This window comes from Pyxicephalus adspersus, chromosome 6 (assembly GCF_032062135.1).
Source record: "Pyxicephalus adspersus chromosome 6, UCB_Pads_2.0, whole genome shotgun sequence".
NCBI classification, from domain to species: Eukaryota; Metazoa; Chordata; class Amphibia; order Anura; family Pyxicephalidae; genus Pyxicephalus; species Pyxicephalus adspersus.
This window is the reverse complement of record NC_092863.1, coordinates 14530869-14557220: the sequence shown is the minus strand read 5'-3', so window position 1 is coordinate 14557220 and position 26352 is coordinate 14530869. Positions and strand designations below refer to the sequence as shown.

Sequence of the window (26352 nt, the reverse complement as noted above, 5' to 3'; positions counted from 1 at the left end):
GAAACTGCTTCTTTAATACTGACTGAGCTGACTGAAACTATCCCAAATCCCAGGAGCAAGGAAGAGGGAGCATACTGTATATACATTACATACTGGGTGTAAAGGGGTCACAATTACACACCTAAATATATCCAATATTTCCAAGAGCTCTGGGGGGTAAAGAGAGCCCTGAGAGGGTGTAGATGTACCAGAGAAGGTTTACAATTTATTTTTGCTAAATCAGCAAAGTGACAAGTTAAAGAGAAGACATTTTCATTATTATGAATGTAATAAGCCAGAATAAGATATCAGTCTGCCTTCCCAGAGGTGCCTATTATTCTGACTGTACAGCAGGTGCTGCATTTCAGGGATCCACACACCATGCTCTTACCTAATAAGAACCCTAATTACCAGCTTGCTTCTGGTTACTATTGTGTTGGTCCCCTGATCTCCAAGTGAGATGTATATGCCCATGAAAAATATATAAGTTTGCCTCTGGAACAGATACCGGTAATGCAACCTGTAAATTCTTAACATTGATGGTCAACAGGTAGCTAAAGTTTGGTCCTTTGTACTTCTACCTGAAGCCTGACAGTTCCCACAATTGTCATCAGTGGCACCATGAACAAGTATGGAAATGAGGGCTTCTGAAATAACATATACTTGTCCTGGATCACTGATATATTACTGGTCCATTAAGAAGGACAGGAAACCAGGGAGCTTTCTTTACACATTAGCACACTGGTATAAGAACAAGTTACAAAAATAGCAAGTGCTCAGTTCTAAACAAAAGGGGCAATTACAAAGGTCAAGCCGTGCATATTCAAAGCATTTTGGGTCAATTACATTTCCCTATTCATTAAGGCTCCCGGCATGGGACGTAGGTGTCCATAAAGAACGTCAATCTTTGTAGCAGCATTGGGCAAATTCCTGATTGATTTTCTCCATGGTCCAAACCTTGTGTAAATGTGGTAATGTAATTTTATTTATGTTGGTTTTTAAATCAATTTATAGTGCATTGGCAACATCAAATCCAATCAAACAGCTCTGATGAAGAAGACACTGTTATTTTCCTGAAATATATTAGCTATATACCAGTGTGACCAAAAGGGCATCCATGATCAAAGTTGATGTTTTGTTAGTCATTGAGGGCTTGTTATATTGACTTATTCCGGATTTACTCAGGTCAGAGACAACCAAAGAACTGGCATTTTATTCTAATTAGGTCTACAATGGCAGCCTAACTGTTTCTTCAAATTACATCTGTAATTGTACAATTACAAGTATCTTTGAAATTTTTGTTGTTGGAATTCAGTTCTTTGCAAGGACATGAGGACCCTTTTCCAATATAAAGTGGTGTGACCTTAATGAAGTTAAACCCCTTTCTTGGAAAGCCTCTTGAAGTACCCTTGGATGCACAAGTGCAAAGAAACTCTCAAGAAGACACCAATCCATTCAGTTATGGAAAACACCAAGTCTTCAAGAAGCCGGGATTGTTTTTTAGTACATTGAACAACACACACATCATAAACATTAAACATGAGTAACAAGATCACTTTGTTCAGAGTCTGTTTAATGCCAAACTTTGCTTTGATTAATAATCCCCCAAAATTCTTTGCTTTTCATCAACCTATCCTGTATCACGTTAAAAGTTCCTATTTACATCCATTCATTTTTTGTTCCCATAACATACCAATAAATAGACAGATAGTAATTTGGCACAGTATCATTCAACCTCCTTTTAATATTACCCATTCATACCCCCTAGTGGCAACCCCTCTCCCCCCATGCATCCCTTTGTTCAAAATATACAAATAAACCCAACCCTCTTCTCTTTAAGGACAGTGCCAGATGTCTCGGTGTTACGTGACCACAGAAGCCTCTTCCTTCTGTCCTTCCTCTTGTTCTTGTCACTAGAAGGGATTGCCAGGATTTGACATGGCTGCCGGCAGCTTCCTTGCCAGAACCAGTGGCATTGTCGTCGTTATTAGGCGTGCGTCTACATTGCACTTGTTGCAGATGTTTCTAAAACGTTAGAAGCTGATTCACAGTTCGAGGCTATATACAGCAGGGATGAGGAATGTACATACATGTGTTGAGCATATTCAGTAACCAGCACCACTCCAATTTCACATAAGGCTATGAAAATACTGGAGATTACAAGTAGCTCAACCATGTTACCAAGTTGCAAGAAATTATGAGTAGAAGATGATCATTAAACCTATTAGAGATGTGGCCTCCTATGGGCCAATCTAGCATGTGCCTAGATAAAGCTTGAATAATCAAAGATCCAATCACATGTGACTGATCCTACTGATTAATGATTGTGTAGCTTTTGCCATGGAGAACCATGTTTTCCATCAATGGCCCCACTTCAATGTCTTCCATCAATAAACTCACCTCAATGTCTTCAATCAATGGTCCCTCCTCAATATCTTCCATCAATGGTCCCTCCTCAATGTCTTCCATCAATGGCCCCTCATCAATATCTTCCATCAATGGCCCTTCCTCAATGTTCTCCATCAATGGCCCCTCCTCAATGTCTGCCATCAATAAACTCTCCTCAATGTCTGCCATCAATGGCCCCTCCTCAATGTCTTCCATCAATGGCCCTTCCTCAACGTTCTCCATCAATGGGCCCTCCTCAATGTCTTCCATCAATAAACTCACCTCAATGTCTTCCATCAATGGCCCCTCTTCAATGTCTTCCATCATTGACCCCTCCTTGGCTCAGCTACTAAAACTCTCCTAAGCAGCTCTAGTCTAGGAGGGTCAACATGGGCTCATTGTATTCTGTTTACTGAATAAGCTCATAATCATGGATGTACGTCTGTGATACATTTTAAAACACATTCACTCTCGCACATACAAAAGCCACACTTTTCATTGTCACTGCTATGTACGATGCACAATCGGTTCTTGCACACACAGCCGTTTGAAAGGCAGCATTAGCAGTCCTGAAGCTGTGGGTGCAAGGACTTCTGGGACCACAAATGGTTCTAAGCCTGGATTGTAGCAAACTTCATATCAGTAGGGGATTAGGACTGAGGAAAAGAGTATGCAGACCCCCATTCAGAGTCGAACATTTTATATAAGGACTAGGTGGGTATTTGATGTCAGCTAGTTGGCAATGTAGACTGATATCCAATATTGTAAAATAATGTCCTCACCTTCTAGGAGGAACCTGAAATAGGACAGTCTTCCTGTTCTCACTGAGAAAAGTAAGATGTCTTTTAATACTGAAACAGCTCTCAGCCTTTAAGTGGACATCAACTTTTACCTATTGTTCTAATTCAAGAAGCTTCCTATAATGATCACCACCACTGTATGGCCAGTGATGCCCAATATACATATCTAACGGTGGACCGTGGTGTTCATCAGAGGAACATATTGAACATGCTTCCAGTACAGTTCTGAGACTTGTAGGGTGCATAGTGATGTCAATACATAGCACCAAAGCCAGGAGAGGACCTAAGAACATCACAGTTTCTGGCTCCATATTCTAACCAAGCTTTAAATAGACCTGGTCACATCTGGTCCTCTATAATATCTATCCCATATTAGTTCCCAAGTCCTAGTATTTGTCCAAGGTCAGAGAACAATTACCATCCTTCAGATTATAAGATAGGGAAGGGCTTGTTTTTGGAAACACAAAGCAGGAAAGGGTAATAAAAATGATGGTTTAATATGTGATGGCCAGATTGGGTTGGATACTAGTAAATCCCAATGTTGGATTGGTCAAGGTAGGTGAATTTGGCTAATGTAGTCATTCATACAGTCAGATTCATACAATTTATGTAAATTTCTCAGTTACTCAGCTATCCAGGTCCTCTTGCTTGTTGCCTACATATTTTGTACAATATGAATTCAGGCATCTTGTGGGCTGCAGCAGAATTGTGTAAATTATTGAGAAGGTGGGTAAAGGTTTAGTCCACCAAAAACTGGAATTTGATTTTTGAGTAGATGCTGAAGCTTTGAATCACCCAGTAGATTCTAATATATCTGGGGTTTTCAATATTAGAATCTCAACATCTTAACAGGTCAACAGGTCTGTTTACCATTTGTTTCTATTGCAAAAGAATCCATAGGTAGAAAGGGTGACAGAGGAGCAAAATCAAGAAGGTAGATGCAACTACTGGCTTACCAGAAGCACCCAACTGTAAATAAAAAAACAGTTTTTGTGGCCTTGGTCTCCCACCATAGTGGATTTAAATATTCGAGGAATCAAACATATCTGCATTGTTTGCAACTACCAAACAAATCCAAGTTCTGCTTGACATAGAATAAGGAAAATGCTGATGAGACAGCACAAATTGTGGCAAATAGTGGTATCTTAAACCCCTAATTAGTGAGGCCCAGTGATGTCTAGTAACCAACAAGATGGCTGCTCCATTAAACCCTGTTCAAGTCATATGCAAGCAGAAAAAGTATGAGCAATATCACAATGTAAAAAAAAAACCTTGGAACAGAGGAAGAGTGAATGGTACATACTTTCCTTGAGATGCCAAGGGCAGGTATTAGACAGAGACCACCAGCACAAACACAGCACAGAAACACGCAAAATCCAGGAGAAGAGGCCAAAGTCTTTGTCTAGGCCACCAGGGGGTAAAGGATCCCATGTCCATAAGAGATACAGCCAGTATGGTCACTGAATACAATATCTTGCCATGTAGCACATTCCAAGGTCCATCATGGGCCTAAAGCCCACAAATTTACATAAGACACAGGCTACAGAGCTGCAGTCACGACACAACCAGCTGGAATCCCACTGTTGTTCAGTTAGATGTTGACAGAGAACCACAATCACACAGTCCAGATGTGAGTAAAGACTTCACCCCCGTTAAATCATTGTAGTATTAAATAAGACGGGGAGGGGGGCAGACCTCACTGGTGACACAGATCCTGCACTGGTGGACAACCAGACGCCACCAAGGACCCAACATTCTCTATTTTTTGTAATTTATACTTTTACGGAGGAGTAGGGCACTGAAGGGTCACAAGTTTCTTCTCTAATTCAGTGACCTGTAATGGAAAACAAAATAGAAATGAGTATTACCAACCCTTGACGGAGAAACACCATAAATGCTACCTGAACTGCCTCTGTAATATTAGTTACTGCAATGCCCATATACAAGTAGTCCATCCATATACAAGGACATCCAACATATGGACGACTCCTAGATACGAACGGGGCTTCGCTTCTGTTTGTGTACAAGACTGAGACTTGATGGAGGGAAGGGGGCATGACTTGCAGAAGAAATCTTTTGCTAAACAAAGCTGAGAATGAGCTCTTCTGCAAGGCCTTGTAATTCTTTAATGACCAAGACAAACTCTGCAGTTTTTTCTTTTTGCATATCAAAGCACAGATTGCTCCAGAAGTTATTAAATGTCTAGGCTCCATAAAATTTTTTTTTGCTTTGTTTGAGGATTTTATACAGTAACTGACACAACGCTGCCTAATAATATGTTGAGACAAACATCTGTCCTAATTGCATTTATTAAAATAATTTACTTGTTCCGACTTACATACAAATTCAACTTAGGAACAAACCTACAGTCCCTATCTCATATGTAACCTGGGGACTACTTGTATAATACTAAGCTTCCATAATTGGAGGAGACTGAAATTCAATGAGAAGGGGAAGTCCAGGAACAATAAGTTTGGGATGGAAAGGCCTAGATGATGACACCAAGAAATGAAATGGACGTCAGTACAGGGAAGTCTGTATAACTGTGCAGGTCTGAAAGTAACCACAATGAAACGCCAGCCTACAAGAGCTGTACTCTAGCTACTGATACCTTTTCCTGAAGTCTCTGGATCTCTGCAGCGTGTGCAGTCTCTATTTCTTCCAGTGCCTGCTTCTGCATTTCTTCTTTCTTCATGAAGTCCAGCTCCCTGCAAATAAAAGGGTTGCATAAATACATTTGTATTCCAATACAATTTTTGGGGGTCTGGAGTTGAAAATGAAAATTTGTTTTCAGATACAGCCAGTTCTCTCTTTAACTTTATATTTCTAGCTAGTTGTACCATTACAGAATTAGTGTCTGATGGTATTGTATCCTTATAAAATCAACACCTTCTATTTCCTGAATTGGCTGTTTTAGGGTTTTGGCACTGTGTTCTCATGTATAAACCTGACCATCTACATAATTAGATTTATCATTAAATAAATATTCAATCAGATCTCTGTCATCCATTTATCTTTATCTTCTATATCTTTATAAAAAAAAACACTGAGCAGAATTTTATTGCTAGACTAAAGGTATTCCATAACGGGCAGAGTCCAAGAAAAATTTAATTGGTGATTTATAATCAAATATAACATCTCATGCATTTCAGATTCTCCTTAATCAGTGCTTAGTTATTGTGCATATGCCACATGCAATACATTTGTACACTTACTTTTGCTGGTACTCCTTGATGAGCCTCTTGGCCTTGCTGTACTTGCGCTCCAGTCCCTGGTGCTGTGCTTGGGTCTCCTTCAGATGCTCATCCACTGCCTGACAAAGGCTTTGAGCTTCCATCCAGTAACCCTGCAGCTTCTCTACACGTTCCCTGTTCTCCTGAACACTCTGCTGCAGTTGCACCTTCTCCACCCTCCAGCGAGATCGCTCTTGCTCCAGCCCAGCCAGCTAAACAGACAAAGAAGACATTGAGTTCAAAGTAATCTAGCATCTTTATTCTTCCATTTTTTGTAATGTAATAATTTTTATAGCATATATGTGTAATTTAAGCATATGCTATCCCAAAATCTCTTTTTTAGTATGTGTGGCACTATTTGAACATGTTCTCTTTTATATTTTGCCATCAGTAAAAGAGGGATTTATAGAGTCGCCACTAGAGGGCAATATGTATTTATTGTACCCAGATATCAGCTGCACATGCAGGGCATTGTTTTCAATGAGTTGGCTGACAATGACTTGCAGAGTAGAAGTAATACAAAGCCTGTGTATGTAATAAGTGAACACACTCACATTTGTATGTGATTTGCATACCTGTCAAATTTTATGCATCTCATTGATCATCTCCAGCAATAAGCAATGCACATTTAAAATATATACATAAAAAGATTTTATTTTAACACACCAAGATAAATATATTCAAATAAAGGTGACAGGTGAAATAAATTTATGTAAATTCCTAGCAATGATGTCGTTCTTGTCTGAATTCAGCTGAAATATCAAGAGGTACAAGTAAAATGATTGATTTTTGATTAGGAAAGTATTGATTGATTGCCACACAAAGCACACATCTAATATTGTATACTTAATATAACATCTCATACTGCAATATTAATCCATGAATAATTTACAGAATAGGTTTAATTTATAACTGTAGTAGTATAATGAACATTCCAGAAGGTATATCCTGGTATTCAGCATCATACTCTCCTGTCTGAGACACCAAATACTATTTTGAGTTCAGAAATTAAGGTAATAAGTGTAATAAGATGGACGGACGGATGGATGGATGGATGGATGGTTAGATAGATGTATGGATAGATGCATGGATGGATAGATATATGGATGGATGTATGGATGGATGGATGAGTGGGTGGGTGGGTGTAAGGATGGATGGATGGATAAATAGATGTATGGATTGAAGAGTGGATAGATGGATGGACAGATGGATAGATAGATGTATGGATGAATGGATGGATGGATGGATAGATGGATGGATGTGTGGATAGATGGATGGATAGATGGATGGATGGATAGATGGATAGATAGATAGATAGATGGATGGATGGATAGATAGATGTATGGAAAATGGATGAATGAATGGATGGATGGATGGATGGATGGATGGGTGGGTGGATGGGTGGATGGATGGGTGGATGGATGAGTGGATGGATGGATGGATGAGTGGATGGATGGATGGATGGATGAGTGGATGGATGGAAAGATGGATGGTTGGATAGATAGATAGATAGACAGACAAACAGACAGATAGAGATAGATAGATAGATAGATAGATGTGGATGGATGGATGGATGGATAGATAGATAGATAGACAGACAAACAGACAGACAGGTAGAGATAGATAGATAGATAGATAGATAGATAGATAGATAGATGGATAGATAGATGTGGATGGATAGATAGATAGATAGATGTGGATGGATAGATAGATAGATAGATAGATAGATAGATAGATAGATAGATAGATAGATAGATAGATAGATGTGGATGGACGAATGGATGGATAGATAGATAGATAGTGGATGGATAGATAGATAGATAGATAGTGGATGGATAGATAGATAGATAGATAGATGGATAGATTAAAAGATAGATAGATAGATAGATAGATAGTGGATGGATAGATAGATAGATAGATAGATAGATAGATAGATAGATAGATAGATGATAGATAGATAGATAGATAGATAGATGGATATTACACACTTACTTCCTCATCGTCCTCATTACACTGGTTGTAGCGTTGTTCCATGTTCTCTCGCTGCCATCTCTCTTGCTCCAGTGTCTGCTGGATCAGTTGGGCCACCTCACTCTGCTCTCCGGGCTTCTCTCGGCCAATCAGGAACCTTACAAACAAAGTCCAAAACCATCGCTAAAATATTAATGTTAAGTGAATGCAAAAGTGTAGATAGACTTCAATATTAACTCCTAGCAGTTCGGTTATTTCTGTTCACCTACCCAGCAGAACAAGAGCCCTGGAAGGTGGAAGGAAGTGAGCTGACTTTTAAGAAGAATTTCTCCACAGTGCCAGCAACTACATGTGTCAGTAAGGCTAAAGATTGATTCTTCTTTCTAAGATTATGTCAATACTCGTCCAAAGCCTGGCACCAGGTTCATTTGTAAGGTGGAAAAGTAGCATTACATAATTATAAAAGCTCCAAATCCTGACACTGGTTGGTCAATGTCTGGTGACATCTTCTTAACTAGTTGGCTTTCCACCCCTATTCAAAAACTGACAAAAATAGTGCAGCAAGAATACAACAATAACAGTATGAGGTTCCTATCAATAATCATCCGGAATCTGGGGGTTGTAGACTTTTCCATATGTGTGTTTTATGCTGGAAACTGACTTTACAATATAGGGATCAGTTCAGAGACAAATATAAAATGCTAAAATGTCTCACCTTACACGTCCCTTGGTATTCCTCAAAACAGAAGCAGCGAAGGATTGTGTGACACCAACCAAACTGGTTCCATCAACTTCTACCAGCAGATCATTCACCTGAATCCTGTATAATACAATAATACAATTTAGGGTATGTGTGTGTCAGGAATAATAATGCAAATCATTTCACAAAACTGCTGAAATATACTTTACAACAAATAGCTGTAAGCTTCAGGACATTTATACATTTATTTATATATATAATCTTGTATTTATATAGCACCAACTTATCTGCAAAGTCCACCCATGTCAATACCAGTTCTTCAAAGGGGCATAAAATCTATTGATCCTCCTAGATTGTAAGCTCTTTAGGGCAGGGTCCTCTCCTCCTCCTGTGTCACTATCTGTATCTGTCTGTCATTGGCAACCCCTATTTATTGTACAACGCTGCGTAATATGTTGGCGCTACATAAATTCTGTTTAAAATTAATCCTGCCATTGTTAGAGTATAATGACGATTTCTGATTGCATATCTTTGGAAGGAAGCCCATGCAAACACAGATAGGACATACAAACTTCATGCATATGGTGTCCTGACCGGGATTTGAACTCGGGACCCGGTGCTGCAAAGGTAACAGGTCTAACCCCAAAGCCACAGTGTTAAGTTGGTTCCTTATCTGCTATAAGTTCTAGTAGGGCTTTAGGTCAGGGATCTGTGTACGTCACCAAACCCATCAAACCATACATTATGAAGCTGAATATTGGCCAAATATTGTATATTCACTATCTATGAGAGTGTTAGACTCTGGGGCTAAATAAAAAAAAAACAAAGAAACATGGAAAAGCTACCCATGATAACCAGTCATTCTTGCTTTCTTTTGAAAGGTCATGCCTCATTTATTGCTATGGGCAGCTGTTCTTGTTACTGTAAACCACCCCAGGGTGCTATTTGTTGGATCATCTGTGGAATGTCACCATCATTGGGTTTCAAGCACTCAGAGTTCTACAGCTGCTGATTGGTCTATGAAAAGCTCAGCTAATTGCTGACAGAAGGTGAGCAGACCATATCAGCCTACTCTGTTCCCATTGACAAATGCCCATATTGACAGATTGCCAGTCAAGGGCTGTATGATGAAAATTAATGATCTGCATAAATCACTTTTGGAGGCCTTTATGAGGATACAATATAAAACAGAAAATCTATACATTTTTATATTGGACAATCCCTAATTTAAATGGAAATGTATTACATGTGGTTAACATATCCAGCAACCTTCTGTCCCATCCAGTATGAGTATGGCAGCATGGTAGCTAGGTGGTAATGTCCTATACTTGAGTGGGTTTCCTGTGATTAAGGAGGCTTCCTCTCACAATGTTAAAGCTTAAGTACCTTACTTGAAAATTCAATAAACATTGGGTAGTAACCTTAAATCAGGACTTTCCCCCAGTTCAATACACCTTTCAATACCCATGTAAGGCAGCACTTTCCCACTGACCAACAATGTAAGGAGGCAATATACCACTGACAACCAATAAAAGTTGGCAAACCCCCCTCAGGCCACCCATGTAACAGGAACTTTTTAAATGACCACCAATGTAAGGAAGAACTGTATGACTACCCATGTAAGGGGACACTTCATCACTGATCAGCAATGCAAGTGTTACCACTCCACCTGCAGAGCATCTGCTCAACAAGCTGCAGCATCACCTGCCTCCCTTTAGCTGTGAATTTTCCACTGTTCTCGGCATCCCCTGCACAGAAATTGGAGCGGTGCACAGCTGAAGGGGATTCTGGAGTAGACGCTGCAGCCAATCAACAAATTATTCAACCCTGTCCTGCCATTGGCTGCTGGGCCTTTTTAAACCTCTCCATTGCCAGACTCAGGATCCTGGGCATTTCCTGCCTCTCTGCTTGCAAATTTTCAGTTCTGATTTGATTGTTTGGGTTGAACCTAGGTTTATCGCCTCGTCTGCTGATTGCCCTGACCTTGGACTGTTACCTGACCTTGCCTTGTCTGCTGCCTGCACTTACCTCGGCCTGTTCAAATACTTTATTTTGACTTGCTGTGTTCCAGCCTGATGGCCATTCCTACGCTGAAGTCATCTGATCCCTGTCACCCCCTGGTGGGGAGAGCCTGGGGGCCGCGACCTGGTGACCTCCTTGCAGCAAAGTAGTCCGGTGGCCACTAGGGTCACCGGCCCATCACTCCTTGCGGGGTGCTCTGGTGAAGACCAGGGGGTCACTTAGATTCCGCGCCTCGGGTAATCCCGTGTCACCTGCCAGGTGGAGGCACCCATAACAAAAGGATCCAGCCACAATGCAGGCTTGTGGGAATGGCTCACCATGGGATGAAATCTAAACAAATCTCTGAACAATTTCTGTACAAGAAGTCCAGAGAGGCATTATCAGCTGGAAAATCGTATCCAATCTCTGACATCAATCCAGCCGGTCTACCCATTGCACCACCATCATCATTTCCTGCACCTGAGCCGAAAGAACCTTTGCCCGCATGCTTCTCTGGGGATCTACAGTTTCAGGCCTTTGGACTTTATAGTTGAACTACCTCCATCTTTGGGGTATAATTCCATTCTTGTAGTGGTTGACAGAATGGCAAAGATGGCACACCTTATTCCTATGAAGGGAACACCTTCTGCAGTCTCCACTGCCGAGACCCTTTTAAGGGGGAATTGTCTAACTCCATGGGGTCCCTGATGAAATTATATTTGAATGATGTGTCCAGTTTACTTTTAGATTTTGGCGAGCGCTCTGTCAACTATTGCAGATCCGGATCTCCTTATGCTCAGGGTACCCCTCTGAGACAAAGTCAGACTGAAAGGCCAACCGGACTCTGGAACAATATTTTAGATGCTCCTCTTCAGCATCCCAGGATGACCGGTCCTCCTTCCTTCCTATGGTTGAATTTGCCTACACTGTTGACATTCATTCTGCTACTTCTCAGTCGCCATTCTTTGACTACTACAGTTTTCATCCTGCATCCATTCCCAACTGTCCTCAAGCCATGATGATAGACTGAACTTTATCTCCAACAATCTGAAGATTCTCTATTCATTCCTGAACCCAATCCCACACTGAAGACATCTGGTGGGGAGAGCCTGGGGGACCGTGACCTGGTGACCTCTTTGCAGCAAACTAGTCTGGTGGCCACCAGGGTTACCGGCCCATCACTCCTTGCTCTGGTGAAGACCAGGGGGTCACTTAGATTCTGTGCCTCAGGTAATCCTATGTCACCTACCAGGGGTGGAAACCCTTATCACAAGAATACCAATGTAAAGAAAGCATAAATACAGCCAAATGTAAGCCATTGAGAGTTTTGTAGTATGATGGTCTTTGAGCAAGCTTTGTGAAAAGTGTGGAAATCCAATGCATTTCAGTTTACCCTAGTCAGATAAGGAAGGAAGTGATATGAGTTATGGGTATTGTACAGTAGTAAATGGACTTATGTAGAAGAACTTGCTTAGTGCACCTTTTTCTCCCTTGGACTTCAATTGGGATACCTTTTCTGGATTACATGTACTCTGTCTACATGCTCTATTATAGGCCAGCATATAAAAATGAACTGGCTCTTTATTGGCATTACCTTCCATCTCGATGGGCTGCTCCCCCTTCGGTCACAGTTTTAACAAATATTCCCAGTTTTTCCAGACCCATATCAGCACCAGCTCCCATCCCAATAATACTGATTCCAAGACCTTCAGAGTCTGCAGGGAAAGATAAAAAACAATTTGAATTAGTGAACATTTAAGTCCTAAAACTTGGTGAACAATTCCAGAGAATCTGGAATGCAGTGCTTCTGCCACAGATTAGATCATCAATTCATCAATTAGATCATCAATCAAAACGTTTTAGAAACTTTAGCACTTCACCCGCATATATATATTTTTTTACAATGCAAAGTAAATTTTTGTTAACTGCATTGAAAAATTATCTCTAAAGCAATATCCTACATCTTTTGTGCTTACGTGTGACAACAAGTGTATACACAATTCCAAGAAAAAAGTGAAATCAGTCAATCATGTGCTAAGGTTCTGCGGCTCACTAGTGGGCCACGGCCACCAGACAGCTGGGCTGCGAGAGCATTGAGACCAGCGGTCCCCAACCTGTGGTCCACGGCCCTGGCCAGTACACCCCCCAGAAAGGTCAGGGGAAGGACCCCGGTTGGGTAGTGGACCATGTCTCCCGTATACATCGCAGGTTAAGGATGGTGGGTGGTTTGTGTCCAGAGACACAACCCACCCACTCTCCTATCCCAGGCTCAGACCTGTGAGGGGACAGTGAGTGGGTTCTGGCATCATGACGTCACTCTGGGGAAAGTTCCTTCCCCTTTGACACATGCCTCCCTGCTCATGGGCGGTCCACAGTCCATACATTTATTGGTCTGTAATACCCAAAAGGCTGGGGACCACTGTGATAAGGCTACCTAAAAAATACTGCAGTTCTGATAAAGTTACAAAATCTGCTAATGACCAATCTCATTTATTACGACTCAGATTTAGATTTCCAAAACAAGTTTAAATCCAATGTGGTAGGTAATAAACTTTTTACTAGTACATAAAAACATCTAGATTTCTGTAGGTAGGCAATATTAAAGAATCCAAAGTGGGTATGTTTTAGAATGGCTCAAATAATGGTGTCTAGACCACCAGACAAAAGGGATACTGGGTGGACTGGATGAATAATCTTTTGCTCTCTGCCTACGCGGTTCTGAATTGCATTATTCTCAGCTATCTCTGAGTACTACCCTTAGATGGAGTGATAAAAGCTAAGGTGATACGGCTTTCAGCTTTTAAGGACAAGAAGGTTTAGTTCCATTATTTTGTGTCCTGGAGATAGAATCCCTGGTGGCAACTGAACCCTAGATAACAGCAAAGCTGTCTAAGCATATGGTTGCAATTTTATTTTTGTTAAAACTTAACCCAAAAATGATGGCTTATTTAAAGGGGCAAAGTGTCTATTTCCTGTTTGGTAGGTGCTGGAGAGTTCAACCACCCAGCATTTCTCTATTGATGAGATCTCTGAGTTGCTTTCCTGGCTCCATATACATGCTGTGTTCAACATGACAGCCTACTCTAAATAATGCATTCTTTATTTTATATAAGGAAAAAAGTGACGGATGAAGCTGAAATATACAAAAATCCAAGGTGTGAATAACGCAGGAAGAATATCCAAGACACAAAAGGGGCTAGGGGTTGATCTCCAGACCAACAAACAGAAGAACCCTTTATTAGGTCTCTGGAATGGGCATTCATATCTAATAACCAATATCAAGCAATCAATTTTCATTACTTTAGCTTATTTATAACAACCTAAGAGAATCATTGATTGATTGTTAGGAATTTTAGAACATTCCACATTGAGCTTTCCATTATGACTTATCTGACAGTGAAGGAAACTAAATTGAGGGGCAAATGAATAGGCCAATGGAGATAAACATTTGCAAGAACCCGGACCATGCAGCTTGTCAGGTCCGGGCACGGTCCTACTGCACCTTTCTCTCGTCTGCATTAGTGGACGACCTCTATGGTTGCCGGGCAACAGCCTGGAGCATCATGACGCATCCAACAGTAGTGGGAGGCTTGACGCAGCCTTTAAAAGGTCAACCATCAACCTCTTCATAGGCTTTATGCATTATATACATGGGGGCCCGGGAATCCTGCAGCTGCTTACAGTACAATATGTGGGGGAAGCCTAGCGGCCCTCCTGGGGGCTTCCTTCGTGTATTATGACTGCCATGTGTGATATTCCCTTCAGATAAAGAATAAACCTAACATAAAAATCCCGAAACAAAATCCAAATACAATGGAGGTTGTCATTCCTTCCTTTTATGAAAATTTACTGCTACTGGCTTGCAGGAAAGTAAAGAGAGCATGAACTTAGAATTGATTTAGAAAGTGCTGAGAGTATTTGATGACGACGGATAACAACTACATTGGCCTTTTTTGCAGGGGGGCAATGAGAACATAAATATATCTTCTGCATCCCTGACAAGTATTAGGCATGTGGAAGGATGTTCCTTCTTACCTAACATCTCAGATGTAAAGGAGTCAGGAGACAAATTGGTTCTAAATAACCTTATCTTTCAATATCACCACAACCAAAATTATATTACCTGCAATTCTGCTTTATTGGCAGAAATTCCATCCCTTACCAACAGGTGACGCTGCCAAGAAAATTGTAATTGCCGCTTTAGATCTAGGCGGGAAGAAATCCCTCGTTTATTTAGAAGGGTTCAATGATACAGTAGAGGTTGTCTTTATATCTAGATATCCCTTTTAACAAATTACCCTTACTGTGTATCTCTATTCAAGCACAAGTATGTCCTCTGAGAAACTCTTTGGTGTACCCAAGGGCAAAAAATAATCCTCATTGAACTGAATGAAGAAAAATAAAGAAAAGCATTTCTTGAAATTCACTTAAGGGCATGTACAAACCAATACATTAATGTTGTGGAAACCCCTTAGAAGATCCTTTGTTGAGCTTAAAAGCTTCTCTTTAAATATGCAATAAAACATTTTAGAGGGAATAATAGATGTATGCTAGTTGTTTATGATGACTAGGATATGAAAGTGCTCATAAAAGGAAAGGGAAGAAATAGAAGTTTAGATTGAATACATCTTCTATGAAATATCGTTGAGGTTTTAAAGATAAATGGTAGGATAATACCACCTAATGGGCCAGCAACCCCAAAAATGATAGAGTTGGGTAGATTCTTGCAATTTTAGATCTTTTGAGCATCCTGGAGGATACTCCACCAGCAATTTATGGGACACTGAAGCACAAATTATGGATATGTTTATCACAGATTTTAATCCTGACATGAACCATTAAAGTGAGGATTTAGAGGATGGACACAAAATACTCAGCAATGGTAACAGTAGATATACTCTACCCCTTTAATATTGAAGTGGACACCATGTCCATCTACCCCAATTCCGCTCTTCTGCAATCAGGTGGAACAAATATCTTTGGCCTGGGGGCTAAACACAACCAACCAGTCCTTTCACATTCCAATAAGTGGGTGATGAACAGGCACTATAGAAAGTGAGTTACCCCACATCCTAGATTGGAAATCACCAAAGAAAATATACTGACGTATAGATATTGAATCTTAGTCTTTTCCTGTGAAAGTCAAATAAAACCTAAACACAAAATGTTTTTCCATTTTGAATTGGGAGTAGGTAATGGTGAGAATCCTTTTTAGTTGTTTGAGTCGTCATCTGTGTTTCATTCAAAATATTTCCATTGGCCCCTATATGTGGACACAACAGGAAATAAGTGGAGATATCTCCAAAGTCAGGTCACTCTCCTAATATTTATTATCAGAAAAGTCCAGTTACCAGAATTGTCCCCATTGCAAGATTTCTTTTAGCTGTTGGTGCCAACTAAAAATGTTACTTACTTGCAGTCCCAGTGACATTGGTTACAAGGCCAAAAAAAAAGAGATTGAATCAACCTTGGAAGGACAGAGAGACGTACTTTTAGGTATACTTTAAAGCCAATCTCAAGAATGTTTTCTTGCCTTGTAGATCAATATATACTCGCCTAGATCCATCATCCAGGTCTCATCCCAGAAACATTTCCAAGTGCAGAGGACCATTAATCCAATGGAGATTGGTCTGCATCAGCTGGTCCCCTACAGTCCCCTTGAATTCTCTGGTCTGCCTACAGTCCCTTTGTAACACAAATGCAAAGCTAGTAAATTTTCTTCTTTGTAAATATTTCATTTGTGTATTCTGCTGTTTGCTTGAAGTTAAGGTTTACCCTATACACAAGAAATAGCGGACCTGCTCTTCAATTCAGAACAACGAATGCACATTGCCTACAAGTGCCATTTGTTTTGTTTAATCGATTGCAGCGAGAGATGAGGGGGCTGCAGCTGGAGCACAAACGCTTCTCCGAAATAAACTGATTTTTTTTTTCTGATTTCTGGAGTCCATGTTAAGGAAGATTACATTTGTAGATTAGGGAGGGCAAGACATCAAACACATTATTGTTTACCCTCAGACCTTAGACTGGGAATCTCAAGGGAAACCGCTAATTCTGGCAAATTATAACCTTCGTAGAATAATTGCTGACAGACGCAGAATGCAGTAGGGTAAAGGATTTGGCAAAATGGGTAGGGTTTGGTTATTAGTGGGTGGGGTATAGAGACGTACATTCTCGATGTGGATCTGGTGGGACCTATTCTGCAAACCTATAATATATGGGGGCCAAATCTGACCTCCCTCTAAAAATGTTAGCTGTCTGTCACGCTAACCCTCTGGTTTCAATGCTTTCTGTGTCAATGGCCTAGAAGTATGTAGCTCGGGAAATTCTGCATTATGGGTAGCTCGAATCATTTTTTAGTCACTGGGTCAAGCATACCCACATGTAATAAGTAATGGACAGAGGTTCTAACTATTTTCCATTTTACTGTAAAAGCGTTTTAATGAATTTTTTGTCCTGTTCCAACTAGAATGATTTCCCAGATTTATTTATTTACATGCTAATGTGAATGCCAGGTACATCCCATTCCACAGGTAGCTCCTTTGCCACCCGTCTTGTTGGTGCCCCTCTTGTAGACATCATCACCCATGTCATCATAATAGAACATAGGTGGTACTAGAAATCTCCCACACCCACAAATCCTAGCCTTTAGGAGTTGAGGACTGGGACACTGGCTGGATCAATGAAAATTAAAACATTTAATTTCAAGAAACAGCTACAGTTTGATGAGAACCAAGATGGATGAATGGCAAGAGTCAGAATTTTCTTTAGGGCATAAGTTCAGCTTGAACAATAGTTAGATTTGGTTGAACTATTTTTTCAGGCTGAGTTGGCAGCCAATGAGTTTGGAAAAAAAAGCATGTGTGTAGGAATCTACTTATAGTGGTCCATGGTTGTTGGGTGATGTGTATGGTGCCCATTTCAAATATGCCCCATTAAAAATATTAGGAGCAGTTACCATGAAGTTACTGGAGGATTTTTTAGGTTTACAATTGGCTTCAATACATCTTTATTATTATTAATATTTCCTGTTTTATGGTCATCTTTTCCAGCATTTGGGATGACTATTCTTCTGATCATTAACTATTTTCCATACAACGCAGTTATCTGATAACAGCCTGAACGAAACATCCAGTGAGCCTCAGTGTGTATGGTTAAAAATTATATATATATATATATATATATATATATATATATATATATATATATATATATATATATATATTGTAGGGACTTGCTTGGTAGACAGCGGGGATCAGGACATAAAGGGGTTACCAAAATACCAGCTAGACAATCAAATGAGAACATGGACAACCAATATTATACTCTGTCCTCGCCTTGGGTTGCTTCCATGGTCACTACAGTGCAACCTTTGGTGACGAATTCTCTTAGGCTTCCTTTAGTAAATTTCTGACTTCAGCTCAACCTTTCTCTCAGGCTTGCTGGTGCTTGACAGGGTCACTCCTGGGTTTCCAGTTTTTGGGCCTAACTTATAACAGATTGTTAATGGTACTCCCACTGCACCTTTGTCCAGGACACTCCTGAGTCCATTGCTCTGGGGCCTAATTCACTCAAACCCCAGCCAGCCTACTTCAAAGTCCCATCTCCAATGGTAAATGCTAAACTTTATTGGATTCAACCAACCCACCCTTCCTCCACTACATGTCAGTCCAAGATCCCTATGTAGTGTCCTATAAAAACCATCAGTTTCTTTGGTCATCGGTGACCCTTCTCCCCAAATACAGACCTATTCTGATCAGGATACCAAAAAACCTTTGTGATCTTTCTGTTCAACTTTTAATTTTACAAATATAAATATACACAAATATAAAAGTAGAAATATTCATAAATAAGATTACCAAGGCACAGCATACAATCATAAGTGCACCCATTACTTCTTATATCCCAATTTAAAAGTATACTTGTATACCATTCAGCAAGTTTCACATACTAACACAAATTCCAAAACATGTCCAAAAAGAAGTCCAAAATGTCCCAAAGCAAAAAACTGTTCTCCATTTAACATTCCTTCAGTGAACAAGTTAGGATACTAATGCAGCTCCCTCCATCTTTTTGGAAATTTCTGTCTAGGGCAATCTAGATTGTTGACCTATATTATAGATCAGTAGAGTTATTTGTTCCTATGTACCAGATATATTTAGGACTCCCTTCAAACACAGTATATCTCTTCTCGCCTTATTTAATATCCATAAAACATGAAAGCTCACATACAATAAAACAGTTATTAGCTTTGTAATTTAAGGCATGGATGTATTCAGTGTGCTTTACCTTTTTCCAGTTCTACAGGGAAGAGGTCCAGCCTCTCGACCCGTTTCTCAAGCTCATATTCTGCAGACGCAGCCATGGGGTCCACATCGTCATTGCGGCGGTCATATTCCTCGTTGGAGTATGTGCTGAACACCTGGTTGGACAAGCATCATTAGTTTCAATGCAAAATCAGATTAATTCATTATCACTGCACATTAGAAGGAACTACATCTATTTATCTATCATCTAGTCATCATCTATTTATCTTGGAAATGAGAATATGATGGAGAAATTATGAGCTGTTGGTTTGGAAAAAGGTAGCAAAATTGAATGCAAATCTTGACTTTTATGATAAAGAAAAACTCTTCTGGAAAAACAAGCTTAACTGTATCATATCTAATGATAAACCACTCTGTAACAAACCTTTAACATTTTACAACACCTAGGACCCTTATCTCGGTAGTGGCTAAAGAAACTACTAAAACTCCAAACTCCCCATGACTATCTTTTGAGAAAGACATCCCTAGACCTATCAATATGCTGAACCATTGTTTCAGCCGGGTAACCTTCCTCCTCGGACCCCTCTCCCTACCTTACACAATTATAAATTAAGAAGAAGATGGCCCCATTTTGGGGTTTTATTACTTATTGCTATTATAAATCTAAAAAAAAACAGAACCACTGTCTACAACCAAGCCCCCTTAGTTGTTACACTCCTCACTTTTTGTATTGTTTATATAATTCAAAGGTAATAAAAACCATGGAAACAAAAAATAAATACATAAATAAAATATCTTGAGACCCAGTTACACTTCTGCAGTGCAGTGATTCTTATATTACTGCAACTTGTGGAAGGCATGTGAGATGAGCTGCCATATTCTGGTCCCAAAACATTAGCAATGCAATGTATCTGGCATGTTGGAGTATGTATGCAGCCCATTTATTTTCATTGGACTGCCTTAATGCAATGCACAACACAAATCACATGCATTAATGCACCACAAAGGTGTAAATGGACTGTATGTTTAGCCCTGCTCTTCATCAGGGGTGATCCATAAGTGGTAGACACTGAGAATGTGGAGCCACTCTTCCTGCCCCCATACCTAATACTTGTCCAAGGCATTACATGTGATTAGTGAGTGCTTCCAAGGCAGCTCTACTGGTTTGATAAGCCAGCAACATCCTTTAATGCATTTTGTTAGAACTAATACACACAGATTTGTACATTATGTAAAAAAAATAGTTGGACCTACAGTAAATCTATAGGGAACAACACAGCAGATCCTGTATGGTTGTTTGAAGCACTGAGGTTGATTTACTAAAGGGGTATAGGCTGTTTACTTTGGGGGATACCAGCAGTGCTTGGTATCCCCCAGAGCTAAAAAGGTACAGGAATAACATGTAGTACAGAGGGATGAGGCACTGTGTGGGATTGAGATGGATGAGGCATTGTATGCAAAAAAAAGAGAAGAGCCACTATATGTAAAGAAGTAGAAGAGGAATAATCCATGGTATTTTAAAGTGAGGAATGAGGTGTTCTGAGTGATTGAAAGGGATAAAGTGTGTAAAAGATAGGGATGAGGCACTGCATGTAATACAGGGGTATGGGCCACTGGGTATAATTGGATAGGTGAGGAATTACATGAAACAAAGTGGGTTGAGCCGCAATATGCATAGAAGAGGAATAATCCCAGGTATTTTAAAGTGAGGAATGAGGTGTTGTGAGTGATTGAAAGGGATAAATTGTGTAAAAGAGAGGGATGAGGCACTGCATGTAATACAGAGGCATGGGGCACTGCATGTAATACAGAGGCATGGGGCACTGCATACTGTATTTAATACAGAGGGATAAAGTACCGTGTGTAATTAAAATTGATGAGGCATTACATGCAATAGAGTGGAGTGAGCCAATGATTGTAAAAAAGAGGAATAATCCATGGCATGTTGTAGTGAGGAATAAGGTGATGTATGTGATAGAAAGGGATGAAGCACCGCATGTAATGGAGAGGGATCAGACACTGTGTAACAGTAAGGGACATCTGAAAAAGTAAGTATTATATATAAGGAGGATAAATTCAATGTGTACAAATTTCACTTCTCTGCTATCATTCTGCAAATTCTAAAGCTGTTTCTGGCCTGGTTGATCTGTAAAGTTGGTCAACTAACTGTAAGCTCTTACATTGATAATCAAATGTAAGCAGAAGTAATACAAATATTACTGTTTAGGAATTTCAATACCAAAATCTTAAACATGTTCATGGTGACCAACTAATATGTAAATCATTTCATTTGTTCTTGGAAATAAGTGACAACTTCTAACATGGTTGGCAACATCTATTTCTTGTTTTGTGTTACACATTTCTGCATGACACAATGTGATACTAGTTTGCATATGATGTACACACAGCCTTCTGTGCGTTTCCTGGTGGCACTCTATCATACATCACAGCTTGTTAACCACAACTCATCACATGATAGTAAAAAAACTTCCGCTGTAAGCTAGAATCAGACTTTTGTGTTTATTTGCATTCCATAGGATCAACAGAAATAGATAATGACATAGCATAGATAATGACTTTGCTTTGACATAGCAAACACAATATAATGTGAAAGATGCAAGGTATAGTAGCAGAATGATTTTGTGATATTATTTCAATGTCAAACCTGAAATGCAATTGGAAACCAATTGGAAAGCTAATTCATTGTAGCTTACATTTCATACTGGACGTTGTATTGGTATCAGCACTATGAAAATAAACAGTAATAGTTGTATGGGATGCAATTATTTTGCATATATTGGAACATTGGATATGCTATTTAGGTTCTAAAACGTTTAGAAAAATAAATGTTGGGTCAGTCCACCATAGTGATCCAGTATATTAATGAAACATGGATGGATGACTTACCCCCTCTAGCTTCCTGTATGGGGATTCTATTAGTGTGTAGGTGTAACTTCTCCACATTACAAAAAATGGAATCCAACAGGTAGTGTGGGACTGTAATTGCTCTAGCTAGTACACAGAGCTCATTGCTAGATGGATGGATCCGGTGTATGATTGAAGGGGAACCTGCTATTTCTACAAGGTATGGGCCATTGGACCTTAATCTCCAGTTCACCAACTGGTGAGTCACTAACCTGGAACAAGCATCCATTGGTATAGACTTTTCCTACTTCACTGCTTAACCTTGCCCTTGTGTCCCCAGTAGCAAAACTGGCCATCATGCACCAGTTTAGAGTCCATGTGACATAAGATCTCTTGTTGGTGTTGCCAACTTTCTAACTACAGCACCACTAGGAGGCCATTTACCTGTTTTTATGGAGTTGCCCCCTCACTAGTCAGCCATCTGATGTTGCTCATTTGCTTCCTCTTGCAAGGGAAGTTGAGCAAGCTAGCAAGGAAGTGATCCCATTGAGATATGTGGGTGATGGGTCACCAGCAGCAGAATCACCTGTATGACACGTCCCCACAGATCCTAATGACCTTTTTAGTAGTCCCATCTTTACAAAAGAATCAGAAATGGCAGCTTCCTGGTTTCTATTTCACTAGACTCACTTTAAGATCCATAAACTGGATATTTAACAGCTGGTTGAACCTTACTAAAGTGCAGCCTCCAGTTCAATGGACACAATTTCCATTCTGGTTGAAATGTTACAGAACCCTAATGGCAGGAGGGGGAGGAACATCAGATTGACAGTAAACCCTTTGTGATTCTGTCACTACTGAAAGAAATACTAATGTGGCCCGGGCCTTATAGAACGTACCAGGTAGTGAATTTACCGTTTTTCGATGGACTGACTCAGGGATTCTTATTTCAACAGGCAGCTCTGAGAACCAAATGATGGTCTTGCTATCCATAATCCAGTTTCAGATTCGCAAAATCCTTTTATGAAAATGGCAAAAGTGAAAATACCTGCATGTGGACTCCTTGTAGCTTCAAGTAAGGATCACAGTGGCTCCTATAGTCGGGCCACTAGTCAGTATGCCCAAAAATAGCTGTTTCCTTGCAACCAGATCACATTTGATCTTTTATTGATTAGCACCATTGATTGCTTTAGGGTACATGGCTTATAAGCATAGACTGAATCAGTCACTTTTTATCATATACTAGAGGACCAAGGAATGTGGCCTAGCATTGAACACTTCTAAACCCATGACAATTTTTGAAAAACAGAAGGTCATGCCCAGCAGCCAGAAGTAGACAACTACTTTTTGGCTGACTACATTTTTAACCACATTACTACACGCCTTATTAAACTGGGTGCCATGAAATATTTCTGGTCTGTAAAAAGCTCTACATTCATCACTGCAGCTGTGTCATTGTATACCATTGATAGCCCCAATAACAGGAAGTTGGGGGGGAGATCTCCCCACCATATGCACACACACCCTGCCAGCCTGCCACTGTCCCCGCAGCAGGAAGTGTCAAACAGACACACACTTCCTACATTCAAACAGCTCAGAGTGTTGTACAGTAATGAATCCGAGAAAAACACCAGCTTTGCTGGAAGCCTCGATCTATACATAGAAACCTAGACAGAAAGACGAGCAGACTGGACCAAGCCACCACTGCTTTTCTGTCTAAATTCTACAAAATAATCATTTAGGGTTTAGGTGAGGTAAATATATTAGGCATTAGCACTATCAAATACCGATAGCAAGCTTGTTTGTGTCAACAATACCAGCCTAGATAGATCTCCATTTCTAGCTGTCATGGAGACTCGGCAAGGCTAGATGCCTTGACATACATTGAGTCTTGTTCTTGTTGCAGAGGACTCTGGGAATTTATGGCCTATATTCCAAATCAAAAATACACTCCTGAGCCTCTCACATTAATTGCTGACATGATGAACCTAATGATGTTGGAATTTAATGATTGTCTATACTGAAGGATTCTGGCTAAGCTGAACCATGTTTAAGCACGATGAAACAATAACAGATCATTGTAAAAGGGCTAATTTGGTGTCTAGTTGGCCAACAACACTTCCTGTTACCTTTTGGTGGATCCATGCCACATATCTGACATCTTTAAATCAAAATATTGTAGAACTGATCTGCTTTTAAAATATTTTATCACTAACAATATCAATTCTATTGTCCAGTACCAGGGAATGAAATAGCCTAAGATGTCTATTAGCTGGTGGCTTACCTTAATGGGTGCTGTGCTGAACCGTATTTTACGTGAAGAAGCAGGTTCCTCTTCTTCGGAGAGGCCCTCAATCTCTTGGCAACCGGTGACCGGTTCATAAAAACCATCCTCGTCTTCATCCAAACCACTGCCCCCCGAATCTTCCCCTAGTCCACTGTAGGCACTCAGTTCTATTACTTCAACCTCGGACCAGTCTTCCCTTTTGTAGTCTTCTTCAGCAACTTCTGCTTCCACTTCTTCCTCCAGCTCTGTTTCCCGTGCCGTTACCCCTTTAGCTTCTGTCCCACCATTCTCAGTTGTTGTGTTGACTGGTCCTTCATCTTTTGTTGGTTCGGTCTCTTTAACCACATCAGTTTCTGATTCACCGCTTTCTTCCACTTCCACTGGTTTGATTTTACAAATCTCCTGGACTGAGGTCGGCCTGTGGGAAACGTCTATGGTCTTAGTTGTGGGTTTCTTTTCTTCAGTGGCCTTAGCTGCTTCTGGCTGAAAAAGTTTCGTCCTGCGACCAGCTGGGCTTTTGAGGGGAATTTTGTGAATGTTATTGCGGAGGTCAGCGTTCTCAAAAACTGCACTCAGCTGGCTGACCGTTGGCGAGACGGCATCGGTGTCAAGCTTGTCTAGGGACTCTGTGCTACCACCAAATCTCACCACAACGTCCAGCTTCCGGTCTTGGAAGCCACCTCTCTCTTTACGCAAGAAGATTCTGTTGGTGGTCTCCTTCTCTTGTAGGTTCCTCTCAAACACCCGGCGGGCCTCTTGCAACTTGGAAGTTGGTTTATCTGCCGACGCATCGAAATGGCTTACCCTTTCGGAAACGCTGGTTCCTAGCTTCAGCAGGGCGCTATGGTTGACGTTTTCATTCAGACTGCCGGCCCGCGGCAATGTCAATCGGGATGGCTTCTCTTTTGGTTTCCCAGCTTCGTTTTCGTTTCCTGCTGGGCCTGTTCCCATCTGTAGGAACATGTTCTTGATGCGGTGCACATTGGATCCATATTTACACCTGGATTTTCGCGCTTCTTCAGATTCCGCTTCCAGCGCCCCATCTTTGCCCGTGCGCAGTTTTTGCACCCCAACCTCATAAGCATTTCTGTGCGGTGAGGAACTCCTGGTTCCCCCACTTGGGGTCTTACCCTCTGTCTTCATCATTTTTGGGATGTAGGACGTAGGTACCCAGATCTCATAGTCCTCTTCTCTCCTCCTCCTCTACCTCCAACCTCCTCCTGCTTTTTGTGTCTGTCACATCAAGACTAGAGCATCCTCTCCGGTGTGTGTCACAAAGCTGTGCGAAGATGTAGCCGGCTATGAAGCACCCTTATCAAACACAGTCCCCCACCATGTCACTGGAGCTGATGCATCCTGGCCTAAACTAGCATCATGAAAAGCAACATCCTCCTTCCTCCTTTCTCTGTGTGACCCCCTCCTCTTTCTCTATCACTCCCCCTCTCTGAGCTCTCCCTTTTTTTCCTGCCTTCTGCAATCTAAAAAGGTTTCTGCAGGGTCCTATAGAGAGAAGAATTACTGGAACAGAACAAAAACAGAGAGGGAGGAAGGGATTAGAGAAAAAAGAGTGATCCATCTGTCAAAATGTATTAGTGGGCTGGCAGAGGAGAGTGAATAATCGTTTAAAGTGACAAGACAAACTGGAAGTGCACAGAGAAATACATGTATATATTTATGTCTATGTATGTGTATATATATATATATATGTTTTTATTTATATATATATATATATATATATATATATATATATATATACACACTGTTTATAAATGTATGCATTTTATTACATTTGTTTACATTTTTATATATGTGTATATATTCACATTTTCCACTAATATTGACACAGGAACTGGTTGCTATT

General features: G+C 40.4%; 1 protein-coding gene across 1 annotated transcript; it reads right to left on the bottom strand.

The window, feature by feature from the left end:
* Positions 1–1535: 1535 nt before the first annotated feature.
* On the bottom strand, positions 1536–25913 carry PPP1R9B (protein phosphatase 1 regulatory subunit 9B). The gene is given in 9 exon segments (XM_072414695.1): positions 1536–5001; positions 5779–5875; positions 6383–6810; positions 7346–7375; positions 8393–8528; positions 9087–9191; positions 12667–12787; positions 19362–19494; positions 24489–25913. Coding segments are annotated over 9 exon segments (2253 nt in total). The 5' UTR covers positions 25638–25913; the 3' UTR covers positions 1536–4947.
* Between the last annotated feature and the right edge of the window lie 439 nt (positions 25914–26352).